The sequence below is a fragment of the Parambassis ranga genome, chromosome 20 (genome assembly GCF_900634625.1).
Source record: "Parambassis ranga chromosome 20, fParRan2.1, whole genome shotgun sequence".
Lineage (NCBI taxonomy): Eukaryota > Metazoa > Chordata > Actinopteri > Ambassidae > Parambassis > Parambassis ranga.
The window spans coordinates 12,463,474-12,474,743 of record NC_041040.1 but is presented as its reverse complement, the minus strand read 5'-3'; the positions used below and the strand labels follow the sequence as shown (position 1 = coordinate 12,474,743).

The 11,270-nt window shown below is 41.0% G+C and overlaps 2 protein-coding genes and 1 long non-coding RNA gene across 3 annotated transcripts; all 3 read left to right on the top strand.

Annotated features, from left to right (window-relative positions):
• On the top strand, window positions 1-4,872 carry ppp1r42 (protein phosphatase 1, regulatory subunit 42). Its single transcript, XM_028432521.1, has 9 exons — window positions 1-98; window positions 895-1,108; window positions 1,200-1,366; window positions 1,449-1,587; window positions 2,237-2,353; window positions 3,817-3,934; window positions 4,046-4,165; window positions 4,409-4,459; window positions 4,700-4,872. Exons 2-9 carry the CDS (start codon window positions 977-979, stop codon window positions 4,711-4,713), a joined length of 858 nt encoding a protein of 285 aa, XP_028288322.1. The 5' UTR covers window positions 1-98; window positions 895-976; the 3' UTR covers window positions 4,714-4,872.
• A 1,744-nt stretch (window positions 4,873-6,616) lies between these two features.
• On the top strand, window positions 6,617-7,416 carry tcf24 (transcription factor 24). Its single transcript, XM_028432522.1, has 2 exons — window positions 6,617-7,060; window positions 7,306-7,416. Exons 1-2 carry the CDS (start codon window positions 6,635-6,637, stop codon window positions 7,414-7,416), a joined length of 537 nt encoding a protein of 178 aa, XP_028288323.1. The 5' UTR covers window positions 6,617-6,634.
• Window positions 7,417-8,597: 1,181 nt separating this feature from the next.
• LOC114452960 (uncharacterized) lies at window positions 8,598-11,261 on the top strand. The gene is made up of 7 exons (XR_003672394.1): window positions 8,598-8,678; window positions 9,632-9,676; window positions 9,808-9,865; window positions 10,099-10,162; window positions 10,434-10,482; window positions 10,819-10,880; window positions 11,215-11,261. It is a non-coding gene; the product is annotated as an uncharacterized LOC114452960 (long non-coding RNA).
• Window positions 11,262-11,270: the final 9 nt, after the last annotated feature.

The window sequence follows — 11,270 nt, the reverse complement described above, 5'->3', positions numbered from 1 at the left end:
ATAGCAACGCAACAAAACAAGCTAACTCGTGTCTCACTATACAACCCTCACAAACTTTAGCTAGCTCGCATTTTAAAATCGACTTCTGACCGTGAAAGGTAGGAGAATTCAATTAATGCTTTACACCTCAACAATTCACCACAACAAGCGAGACCCTCACGCTGAAAACATTATACACAACGCTAGTTGTACAGTGTTGTTGTGGTTAGCTTTAAGCTAACCTAGCATTTAATTTCCGACATTTTTAACAGTCTGCGTTAACTTCAGTGAATCACATACTGCAGCCGGACAGATATAAGTGTGGTACTGTCTTTGACAATGATAAACTACTGTCCCCAAGTCCCTGGAAAGCAGGGGCCCAGGGGAACCTGAGTTCAGTTAGCCATCAGCTTCTGTCCATAGTTCAGCTCCTCTTTATCGATCAGTGTCTCTTTTCTCCAATAACCTCGACCTGATTCCTTGAGATCAAGTGTGGAGAAGACCTGCTGTCACATCTCCTTCCCTACCTTTATCTTTTAGTGGCTCAAGCTGACAGTTGTATATGTAGCAGGTAGAGAGGTGATATATAATAATATACTGGAGCTAATAAACAAATCACATGGGGATTAACCAAGAGGAAGCAGAGGAAGCAGTGCTCACGAAGTGATTGCTGTAATTACAACACAAACTGAGTGCTCAACCAAACCTTTAGCCTCTGTCAAGTTCCTTAAGACGGATGCTTTTTTCACTATTTACTTCTAATTGTAAAATTAAGTTTTAGGCAAATTAAGGCTGATTCCTACCTGACATTTGTTATGATAGAAAATCATTAGAAAATAATGATTCAGGAGAACATTTTTGTCACTGCTGTGCTACTTGAGGTTACATGTGTCTACTTTTTTTTGACAAACACAGCCCCAAATCACTGCTGTGGGCTGAATGCTTGGCTGAAGCTGAAAAGGATCCTCTCTGAAGCACAGTCTGTGACGGAGCCAACATGGTGCATCTGACCGTAGATCTGATTGCTAAATCTAGAAACCACTTCAAAAAGAAAAGGGGCCTCTCCTTTCCAGACTACCTCAAGACACTCACACACCTCCACTTTTCCAGCAAGAATATTGACCATATTGTAAGTAGCCAGCATGTTCTGTGATTGATTCAGCTTCTTTATTTAATCCTCACACTCTAAAAGCCTTTTTTATTTTCTTTTTTTTTTTTAGGGCAATCTCTCCATGTGTAGAAACCTCACTGTTCTTTACCTGTATGATAATCAAATCACCTCCCTGTCCAACCTCGACTTTGCCTCCAACCTCACCCATTTGTATGTGCAGAACAACAACATCACTCATATCGATAATCTCCACAATCTCCACAAACTCTCCAAACTGTGAGTAGTGAGGGGTGTCACTAATTCTGGTTTTCCGTGCTGCCATCAGTGTGAACACGTGTGTGGTTTTTCTGCTCTGTAGGTACCTCGGCAGGAACAGAATTACAGTGGTGGAGGGGTTAGAGCGGCTCCATGAGCTCACAGAGCTTCATCTGGAGAACCAGAGGCTGGCACCAGGGGAAAAGTTGCTCTTTGACCCCAGGACTCTCTTCTCACTCTCTGTATGACCTATTTTTTTACACTGTGCAGTTCAAAAATAGTATCAGGATCCACAAAGAATCAGGGCTCTCGTTTAATTTAGAGGAAAAAAAAACTTTTAGAAGATTTGTGCACGATGTATCGTGCGGTAGGTTATCACATCTCAGGTTTCTCCAACACTAGTGATCCATGTAAAAGCAGTATTGTGCAGAGCAGATTGATGTCAAAGAGACCTCTGTTGCTCCCTCTCTGGTCTGACAAATCAGTTTGGTCTGTTTACTTTGTTTACTGCCCACCAAGCTATGGATAAACACACCAAAAGTCTCTGCTTCTGGTTTGTTTGGACAAATTAAAGAAATTGCTGTGTAAATTTAAAGAGTTCCAGCTTTTTATAAATGTGGCATTATAGAACTTCAAACCGAGATGAATATTTAGCAACAGCAGCACTATATAGAGTCTGATTTGGATGCGACCCTTGTAGTAGTTGTGTAGACATAAATCTATATGCTTTAGTTTTGCAGATGGTAACATCCATAATAAACCGATGTTAGGTTTTGTTTACTTTTATCTGAGAAGTTGCACTACACATTTGAATAATTGTGAGGTTTAACGTTTGATCTGATCACAAAAATGTTCTGTTAACTCTGCTCTCTTCATTTACTCTTTTCACAGAAGTCCCTTGGCGTCCTGAATATCAACAACAACAACATTGATGATATCAGGGACCTGGCAGTGCTGAAGGAACTCCAGCAATTTTTTGCTGTCGACAACAAATTGCACAATGTGGAGGTAAATAACAGTGTGACGGTAGAAACTGTGCACTGTGCAGTCAAAGTAAAGAGTACAGCAGCACAGCAACCCTGCATTATTAAACTCACCATAGCTGATCAGGTCAGCATTAACATTGTTCTGTAGCTTTCTCCAGTGATGCGTGAAATGATATGGAGAACAGGGGTGTAAAGACCCAAATCCTGCAAATCCTGCCAGAGGTTCCCAGTCTGCAGGACTCGCACAGGGTCAGAATTATTCAACAAATCAGTGAGCAGTTCCCTGGAGACATTTCTTGCTGACAGCTTTAAACAAGCACAAGTTTCTCTCTTACCTTGGAAGGTTTGATTTTTTTTTTCCTCTCTGCCACAGAATCCTCTATTTGATATCCTTAACGACCAACATATCCCCTTATAGAAGATTCGTGTTTGGCAGAGAGGCAGTGATTTTTCTGACTTGAAAGGGTTGATGGCTTTATTTAAAAAGGAGTAATACTTTTACCTTGCTGGCATCAGTCACATGACTGAAAGTACTTTCTAACTGGCTGCTTTGTTACCTTTTAACAGAATGTTGATGCAGGTAATTGCTGTACACGCGTCATTTTTAGAAGATATGTCCTATAATTTATACAACCCGTCTGCTTCTATTGATTCTGCAAAGACAGCACTCTGAAGGATCAATTCTTTCTTCTGCACCATTTGGTCAGAATCCAGTGGAAACATTATGGATTTTTAAAATAGATTATGACAGGCAGTCAGCCTGGGTGACAAATGGGGAGCATCTTCCGAGGCTGTTAGCAGTGTGCAGGGCAGAGAGGACAGGGGAATCGAAGCTCTGGTCAAATACAGGTTCATAACTGGCCCATCATTAGTCCAGGCGAGAGACCCAGCCGAGCTCAGTGAGTATCCAGTCTCTGCTGTTCTCCACGCCCCCGCGTGGGGGGCAATTTGGCGCTGGGCTCCTCTTCAGTGAGGGCCTTCTGAGTGACGGCCCTGACACGATCATTTATCAAAGCCTGGGAGCGCGTGGTGCTCAGGGGTCCCCTCTGAACTGATTGCAGCTCGGGCTGGAAAAGTGGAAGCGCTTTGGCCAAGACAGGAAGGCAATGAACAATCAGAGCGTGTCCAGAGAGTATTCATATTTCCAGGCTTGGATTAATGTGCCTTTAGATAAACATACAACTGCAGGCAACCCGCTGGAGGAGCCAGCCTCACACTGCCCCGGGAGAGAACTTGTAGTTACATGACACCGGCGACACTGTTTATTAAAACAGACTGATGTGTTGTTTATGCACTTTCTGCTGGCCCTTGTACGGCACATTACCATTCATGTCTTTACAGATGTTTTCTGATGTTTGTCTTTGTTGTTGTGTGCTTTATACTTTATAAAACAAAGCTGACTTTTGTTTAACCACAGAGCTAAATTTTAGAAATACAATATCATTAGTTTACAGGTGGTATTTGTGTGTGTGTGTGTATTTTCAGGAGTTGGAGGACGTGTTCAACCACTGGCCTCAGCTGCGTCTGATGGATCTGAGTGGAAACCCAGTGTGTAAAAAACCCAAGTACAGAGACTGCCTGATAATCACGTGCAAAAGCCTCGGTAAAAAAAAAAAATCGTATGCATATAATGCATTCTAATTTGAAAATGATTGTTTTGACTCATTGATATTAGGTTCAGTTTTATTTTTAATTTAAATTGTGTATTGTTCAGAGATCCTGGATGGAAGTGAAATTAATGAGGTCAACAGACAGTTCCTTATTAACTGGAAAAAAGCCAAAGAGAGCAAGAAAAAGAAAAGAATCAAACCATTGATCCCCTGTCCTTTAACGTGTAAGTTACAAATATATTTCACTAAATCTTTGCCCACTTCCTACTATGTTGCCGTTTCTTTGCATGGTGTTAATACTCTCACTATTGTGCTTTAGAATTAGTTATAATTTAAGCAGGATATTAAAAAAATATACCAACCCTCAAAGTGTGTTGTATGGTAGAGACATACCGTTTTGTCATATTTGCTGTAGTAGATGTGAACATGTTTAAATTTCGGTGCTCATCTCTTTGTTTTTGTTTCAGATGATCTTAACGTGCGGATCAGCAGACATGGAGGGCACGGCGGTTTCTCAGGTTTAGTGTAACACCTCAAAAGAGCCTGTGTTTGGTTCTTTATTGTTTCTAAACTGCTAAACTGGAGGCATTAAAATGTATTGATGAAATACTCAAGACATCCAGCTGTCATACAGATATAATGTATTCCCTCAGAGTATCCTTCATGTTCATTTACTTCCCATTGTCATCCGTTTCTGTGTTGACAACTGATCTAAGTCTACTTTTTATTCATACTTTTATTTTTCTCTGATCATACAGGGCACATAAATTAGAGAATCATCTGAATGGACTTAATCATTTGCCCTTCTGCATGAGCCATCTGTAGTCGTGTGGATGTTTAAGACGAGTCCACTAAAATCTTCACCCGTGTTGTCCAGAAAATCACCCAAAGCCCTGGAATACACACACTTCTTCCTTGGTCATTATCTAAGAAACAGTCACTGTCATCCTGTCACTGTGATGTCCAGCTGGGAGAGTCGCTGCAGTACAGGCTATATGACCAGGAGCATTACAGTGTGTAATTACATTAAAGTACATGTAAAGTCTTATAACTGAGTTAATATAAGAAAAATAATTGATACTTGTTTAAAAAAATTGGATTCAAGATTAAAACAATTTCCTTAAACTTCCTTTGCTCATTATTACAGCTGCTTTATTGCGGATCTAAAAACTGCAGCCAGCTCTCTCTGCTCGTGCTGATAGATCTACATTTTCTATGATGTGTGTGATTTTTCTTGTGGCAAATAAGTGAACAGTGAAATCCAGAGTGGCACAATCTAAATGATCATTCTGCCATATTATTACAAGTCTTTACATGATCCAAAGCTAACAACACGTGCTTCTATTCAAACAACTGTGTGACAAATGATTCAGGCCTCTTTTTATACAGTAACAAAGCGGATGTGTTTATTGCCATCATTGTTACTAAGTGTTTGAATGAGGTTTTAGGAGCCACGTGGGTGTATGACCCCTGAAAGATACGGGATAATTAGGGAAACAAGCTTACTTAACCTCCTTTTACATCGCCTTATAATTAGAGGCCTGGAGCAATAGTGTTACTCCATCCTTACAAAAACAATGTTTATTAAGAACAGTCCGAGGATATACATATTATGAATAATTCCTTTCATTAATTTGCCGACATCTCCGTTTGGAGCTCTGAAAATCAGAGTGATTAATTTCTGAGTCTTGCAAGAATTTCCTCAATGCCTGACTGTTGATTGCAGCGCTGGACTTTATTTATTAGCTGTTCCAATGAGCTTGCAATTCAAGACACGCTGGCAATTCGTCAAATGTTTTGCATATCACCTTACACTTGTCAGTTTGTCTTCATGCTTCATTGCAAATAGCGTTTTGATAAAGAGCACTTTATATTTCTGACCATAAGGAGCACACTTTCTGCTCATTTTGTCTACATTTCTGATAGGCTTATAAAGAAAATACAGTGTCAGATTCGCAGCCAATTAGAGTGGGGCATGGCCTACCACATATCACAGTTACAGCAAAAGGGGAGTCCTGCCTCTGGCGTTGAAAACGAGCCTGTGCTGCCCCCCAGACAAGTTGGGAACGGGAGAGAGTTCTAGTCTCCTCCGCTGTGAGGGACTGTTATGGGCCGAGTGATTAATTACGACCAAGTCAAATACTTGTCCACCGCTTTGTGTATGCAATAAATTAAAGGCTCCCGAGACCTTTGCGCATACAGGTGAAGTGCTGGATGCGCGTACACGGAGCGCTGCGCACCCTTTCTGCAGACGCATTACTTTACAAGGATAACCTGGACCTGGACGTGGACTGGGACTACTTCACATCCAAGAGAAAATTCTCCATCCTAACGAAGCCCACTTTGGATTGCCTTCATGTCGTCTTTTGAAACAGCGCCTGAGAGAAACATCAGAGGTAAAACTCCAGATCAGACCACCAACAGGACACTGTACTCTGCAGCTGGCAGCATGCCTGGCAGGGGCTTCGTTTGGGCTCCAAGTCCTCTGTATTCAGGTGTCAGCTGTTTATTTTTATTCTGCTTAATTTGCAGTATTGTACAATCTATATGACCAATAAAGTTAGGATGGAGGCAATCATTTAAAATGTATAATAAATTACAAAGTAGAACATGTGGAATGAACAGGGTTGTGTCTAAATATCTTGAGTCTTAAACTATATTGTTTCAGTCTGAAGGTCTGTAAGAGCCCCCTGATGGTTGGAAGACAGACGCTCCGGATGGACAGCGGTAATTGTTCCGGAGCTGTGGTGGATGACAGCCCAGCCTCCAGTCCGAGCTCAAGTCCAAGTCCGGACGGTCGACGCCGGGACCTCAACCGGCCCAGAGTGCTCCAGACGGGCGGGCTCGTCGGGAGAGGACGGCCGGCAGCAGCTAACGCAGCGCGGGAGAGGAACCGGGTACAGACCCTGAGGAACGCGTTCCTGGAACTCCAAAGGACTTTGCCGTCAGTGCCGCCGGACACCAAGCTGTCCAAACTCGACGTGCTGATACTGGCCACTACCTATATTGCCCATTTGACTCGAACACTACAAGAGGAAGGTACGGAGGAGGGAGAGAGCACAAAACAAACAGAAGCCTTACACTCACTGAAAGGTGAAGGATACCTGCACCCAGTCAAGGTCAGTACCAGGGAATTATTACAATAATACACAATATTACAAAAATAACACAAAAACAATAATATTACACAATCATCAGCTTTTGTTGTCAATTGTGAATTTACTACTTTATTGTAAAATAACTGATGAAATTAAATTATCACTGCATGTTTGAGGGAAAAGTTCTTTTTTTAAATTAATCTAACACATTTTCAAATTTAGATCAAAGTGGTGTCATTAATTAGGAATGAAATGTCTTTTTACAGAAATGGCCAATGCGATCCAGACTGTACGTCGGAGCATCCGGACAGTTCCTGAACAGTTCAAACCCGTCAGAGTCAGAGAATCAAGGCCCGTCATCGTCCACCTCCCAGTAACAGGCCTAAATCATTTGTAAATTCATATCTGCACGACTTCATGCTTTACATTCAGGATCAGCATAATGCCTTATGAGTGTAAAAACAATTCATCAGTCTGATTTGATTTCCACCAATAGACAAGAGGACAATGTAAATTAATATATTTAGGTGAATTTTATTGTATAAATTTTGAGCGTTCTGTTTCTCTATTGTTATTTTGGTTAATCCTGTTTGCGTTGTGCAGCTCCACACATGTCCCAGCTATGATAGGATATTTGTAGAAATTCCATGGCGTAACAAGCCCGTCATGCTTGAGTGTGCACTTTCAGTTGAGACATTTGCACTAAATGCATGTGTGAATAACTTAACATCTGTCATGTGAAGTGGTCTGTCAGGGAGTCGACAATGGAGGCTCTGCATCTCATGTTGCTTCTTATTTTTACATGCATGGTTGTAAATGTGTTTGTGAATAAATAACTTGACAATACAAGAAGAGACATTTCCCAGGGTTTTAAATGTATCGAAAATGTCCCTTCTTACAGGGGTCGATTTTAGTAATTATAATTTTTTATTATGGGGTATAATAATTAAAAGTCCACATGTAAAATTATTATTACCCTATTATTATTATTATTATACAAACGGTCTTGTTCCTCCTCTCAGCTAGGCTAAATAAAAAAATTGTAGCCTATACCACCATATAACCATATAGCCTACATCATCTTATGAAATAAAAGACTATTAAAAATAAACTTTTTTAAATTGTATGCACTGCAGGCAAAGTCATGTTATGCCACTAATGACAACTTTTCGTCTCTACCTCAGCTGACTATTTTTATTTAGGAAAATAATCTGACTCATCCTCAAAAGAATAACAGTTTTAATGTCTGTATCTGTTTACCCTCAGACGAATTAAATCATTTTAAGCACAGAAATGATCTATAGACACAGGCCTATAAAAGATTTTAGCAGTGTTCTAAAAATTACCAGGGTATCTGTCATAAATCACATTTTTTGCAAACATTCTGTCTTTTAATATTAACATGAATAAAAGGCAAAATGTTGTAGTTGAAACTTAGCCGTCAAACTGTCTGAGGTCGGTGCTCCTCGGTTTGTTAATTACTGCCTATGTCTGCGCTCCGTGGCTGCAGTGCGCAACTCTGATGCGCAGAAAAAGGAGGACGGACCGGAAGTTCTTCCTTTTCTCTCGGAGATGACGATGGGCAGCAGTCGTGCGCTCTACCTCTCCCCAACTTTAAGTTTATGGCTGCTGTGCATAGGTAAGCAGTACTTAAATGTTTGTCTGTGGTTTTATATGTTGCAGTGCGTTCTTTCGTCCAGGTTTTTTCTTGACTCTTTTAAGAATTCGCTGATGAACGAGGCCACTGCTAGTTAGCATGAAGCTAGTTAGCGTTTCGGCCACGTGGGTAATAAGGAGCATGGCTTGTCGATATTACCACCGTCAGAAAAGTTTAAATACTCACGGCAAATGTGTGTCGTTTGATTTGCATTGTATGCAAGTCTGCAAACATTGGCATATTTTGTTCATTGCTGTACGGCAATGACTGCATTAAGCCATGGAGCTGAGCTACAACACTGTAGGAGGGTTCGGATGGAAATTGAGTTCTGTTCGATCGTTGTGTCATCGTTTGCATTTTCAAGATTCTGCGTGTCATTTTAGCAAAACGTCTATTTCCCTGCAGTATTTGGATTTCGTTGTCTCGGTATAGACGGGTCTCTCTGAAGTGAGGCAATAAATCATTCTTTCGGACAGTTGAAAAAAGGAAAACGCCCGCACTGTCATTCAGCATCTCGCTGCACTGTCTGTATCTATTTGTGTCCAAGGGTCAGCAGAAGAGCTGCTGGTCAGGGAGTTGCCCTCTCCCATTATTATACTGGGGAAAGTCATCAAGACCCCCGGTGAGGATGTGAGGTCATGGCAGAGGTCGGGACCTGCTGTTGAACCCGTCCTCAGACCTCTGTTAGCCATGCTCCCAAGCTGTGTTGCGTTGTACCCTCTGACCTTCGGGTGATCAGTCATCTGTCCTCGCTGTATTGGCTAGTCCTTCAGTACATCTTAATTATCCTTGCTGGAAATCAATATGGTCTCACTCCTGGGTGTAATTAGTTGTAAGGTTTGGGAAACTTGGTGACACACCCTGACCACTGGGGTGGGGGGATTTGTGGGATGACCCAGTGAAAGTTAACATGTGACCATTGTCTTTCGTTTCAGTCTTTATGAAGATATCAGAATCTTACCATGGCTGATACATATAAGGTAAGCTTTCTAACCCTAAAAATGGACGTCATGGTAAAATAAGTCCAGCTGCCTCCTTGAATGAAAAATAACCTCCATGAATGAGAATCTTCATAAACAAATTGCTTACCAAGTAATCCTTCCCATTTCAGGTGCCATGCACCTGCTGCCCAAAGCAGGTGACCAGATGACTTCTTTATGTGGACCAAAGTGAGTACAAGAGGAGTTTATTTTTTTGTAGTGGCCTGTTGGCTACGTAGACTAGTCTAGATGCTGGAATAGTGATGAATTCACTTTTTGCCGTTTACCCATCAGACAATCAGATGGTGAAACTGTGACTAACTGAATGCCCAGCATAATGCCAAGCACAACTAGTTAGTGCAATTGTGTTGTAGTGGTACTTGTACAAAGTTAATGACATGTTTTATTTTTACCTTCAACAGCTATGGTCACAAGATATCCACCAGATATGTGGTATATGCAGCCAGTGTCTGCTGTCTTGACAAGGTTAGTGATTCTATTACACTGTTTTTATACTGCTGGAAATTGTGGGTGGAGTTTTTCCCCTTTTTAGGTAGGGACACATTAGGCTACACAGACGAGCTGCTGGAATAGTGATGAGTTCACTTTTTGCCGTTTACCCATCAGACAATACGATGGTGAAACTGTGACTAACTGAATGCCCAGCATAATGCCAAGCTCTGCTTATTTAATAATGCATATTTGATGTAGACAGTGGTCCTTTCACAGAGTTAATTTGTTATGTTTTCTACTTCAGCAGTTATGGTCTACCAGAAACGTAATCTATTGCATGCTGTCCTGATGAGGTGAGTGAATCGACCCCACTGTTTTTATACTGCTGGAATAATGAGTTTATCTTTTTGCTGTTCACCCATCAGACAATATAGTAGTGGGTGTGATTACTGAATTGCTTGCTGCAATGTGCAGATTGTTTTTTGGTGACATGTTTAGGCGACACAGACCAGATGCTGGAATAGTGATGAGTTCACTTTTTGCCGTTTACCCATCAGACTATATGATGGTGAAACTGTGACTAACTGAATGCCCAGCATAATGCCAAGCACACCTTGTTTAATGATGCATATCTGGTGTAGATAGTGGTACTTTTACAGAGTTACTTAGTTGTTTTATTTTTCTTTTAGAAACTATGGCCACAAGATATCCACCAGATGTGATATCTATTGTCTGCTGTTTTGATGAGAAGGTGAGCAAATCTACCCCACTTTCTTTTTATACTGCTACAATAACAATCCCATCAGACAATATAGTGTGAAGATTGTGATTTACTGCATTGCTAGCTGCAGTCTGTATGCAACACCATTGCCCTAATGAATTCATGTTCTACGTTTTAAGATTGTGGACAATGTCTTTTGTCTGAAATTGTAATGATGAGATCACATTTTCGCCGTTTACCCATCAGACCAAAATGGATTGCTGAGAATGTGACTAACTGAACTTCAAATTAGTTTTATAACAAACTAAACACATGTATCTTCATTTGAGCTGAGTATGTACCGTTTGTAATGTCTTTTATGTAGCCAGAAGAATGGTCAGATGTTACACGGAGAAACCTCATTTGAAAGGCAAGTACAAA

Excerpts from the sequence above, each read along its gene's own strand:
- ppp1r42 (XM_028432521.1), top strand. The coding sequence starts at position 977 with ATGGTGCATCTGACCGTAGATCTGATTGCTAAATCTAGAAACCACTTC. Across the intron at positions 1,367-1,448 it reads CTCCACAAACTCTCCAAACT|GTACCTCGGCAGGAACAGAA; the intron begins GTGAGTAGTGAG and ends TCTGCTCTGTAG. Across the intron at positions 3,935-4,045 it reads AATCACGTGCAAAAGCCTCG|AGATCCTGGATGGAAGTGAA; the intron begins GTAAAAAAAAAA and ends TGTATTGTTCAG.
- tcf24 (XM_028432522.1), top strand. The coding sequence starts at position 6,635 with ATGGTTGGAAGACAGACGCTCCGGATGGACAGCGGTAATTGTTCCGGA. Across the intron at positions 7,061-7,305 it reads GATACCTGCACCCAGTCAAG|AAATGGCCAATGCGATCCAG; the intron begins GTCAGTACCAGG and ends GTCTTTTTACAG.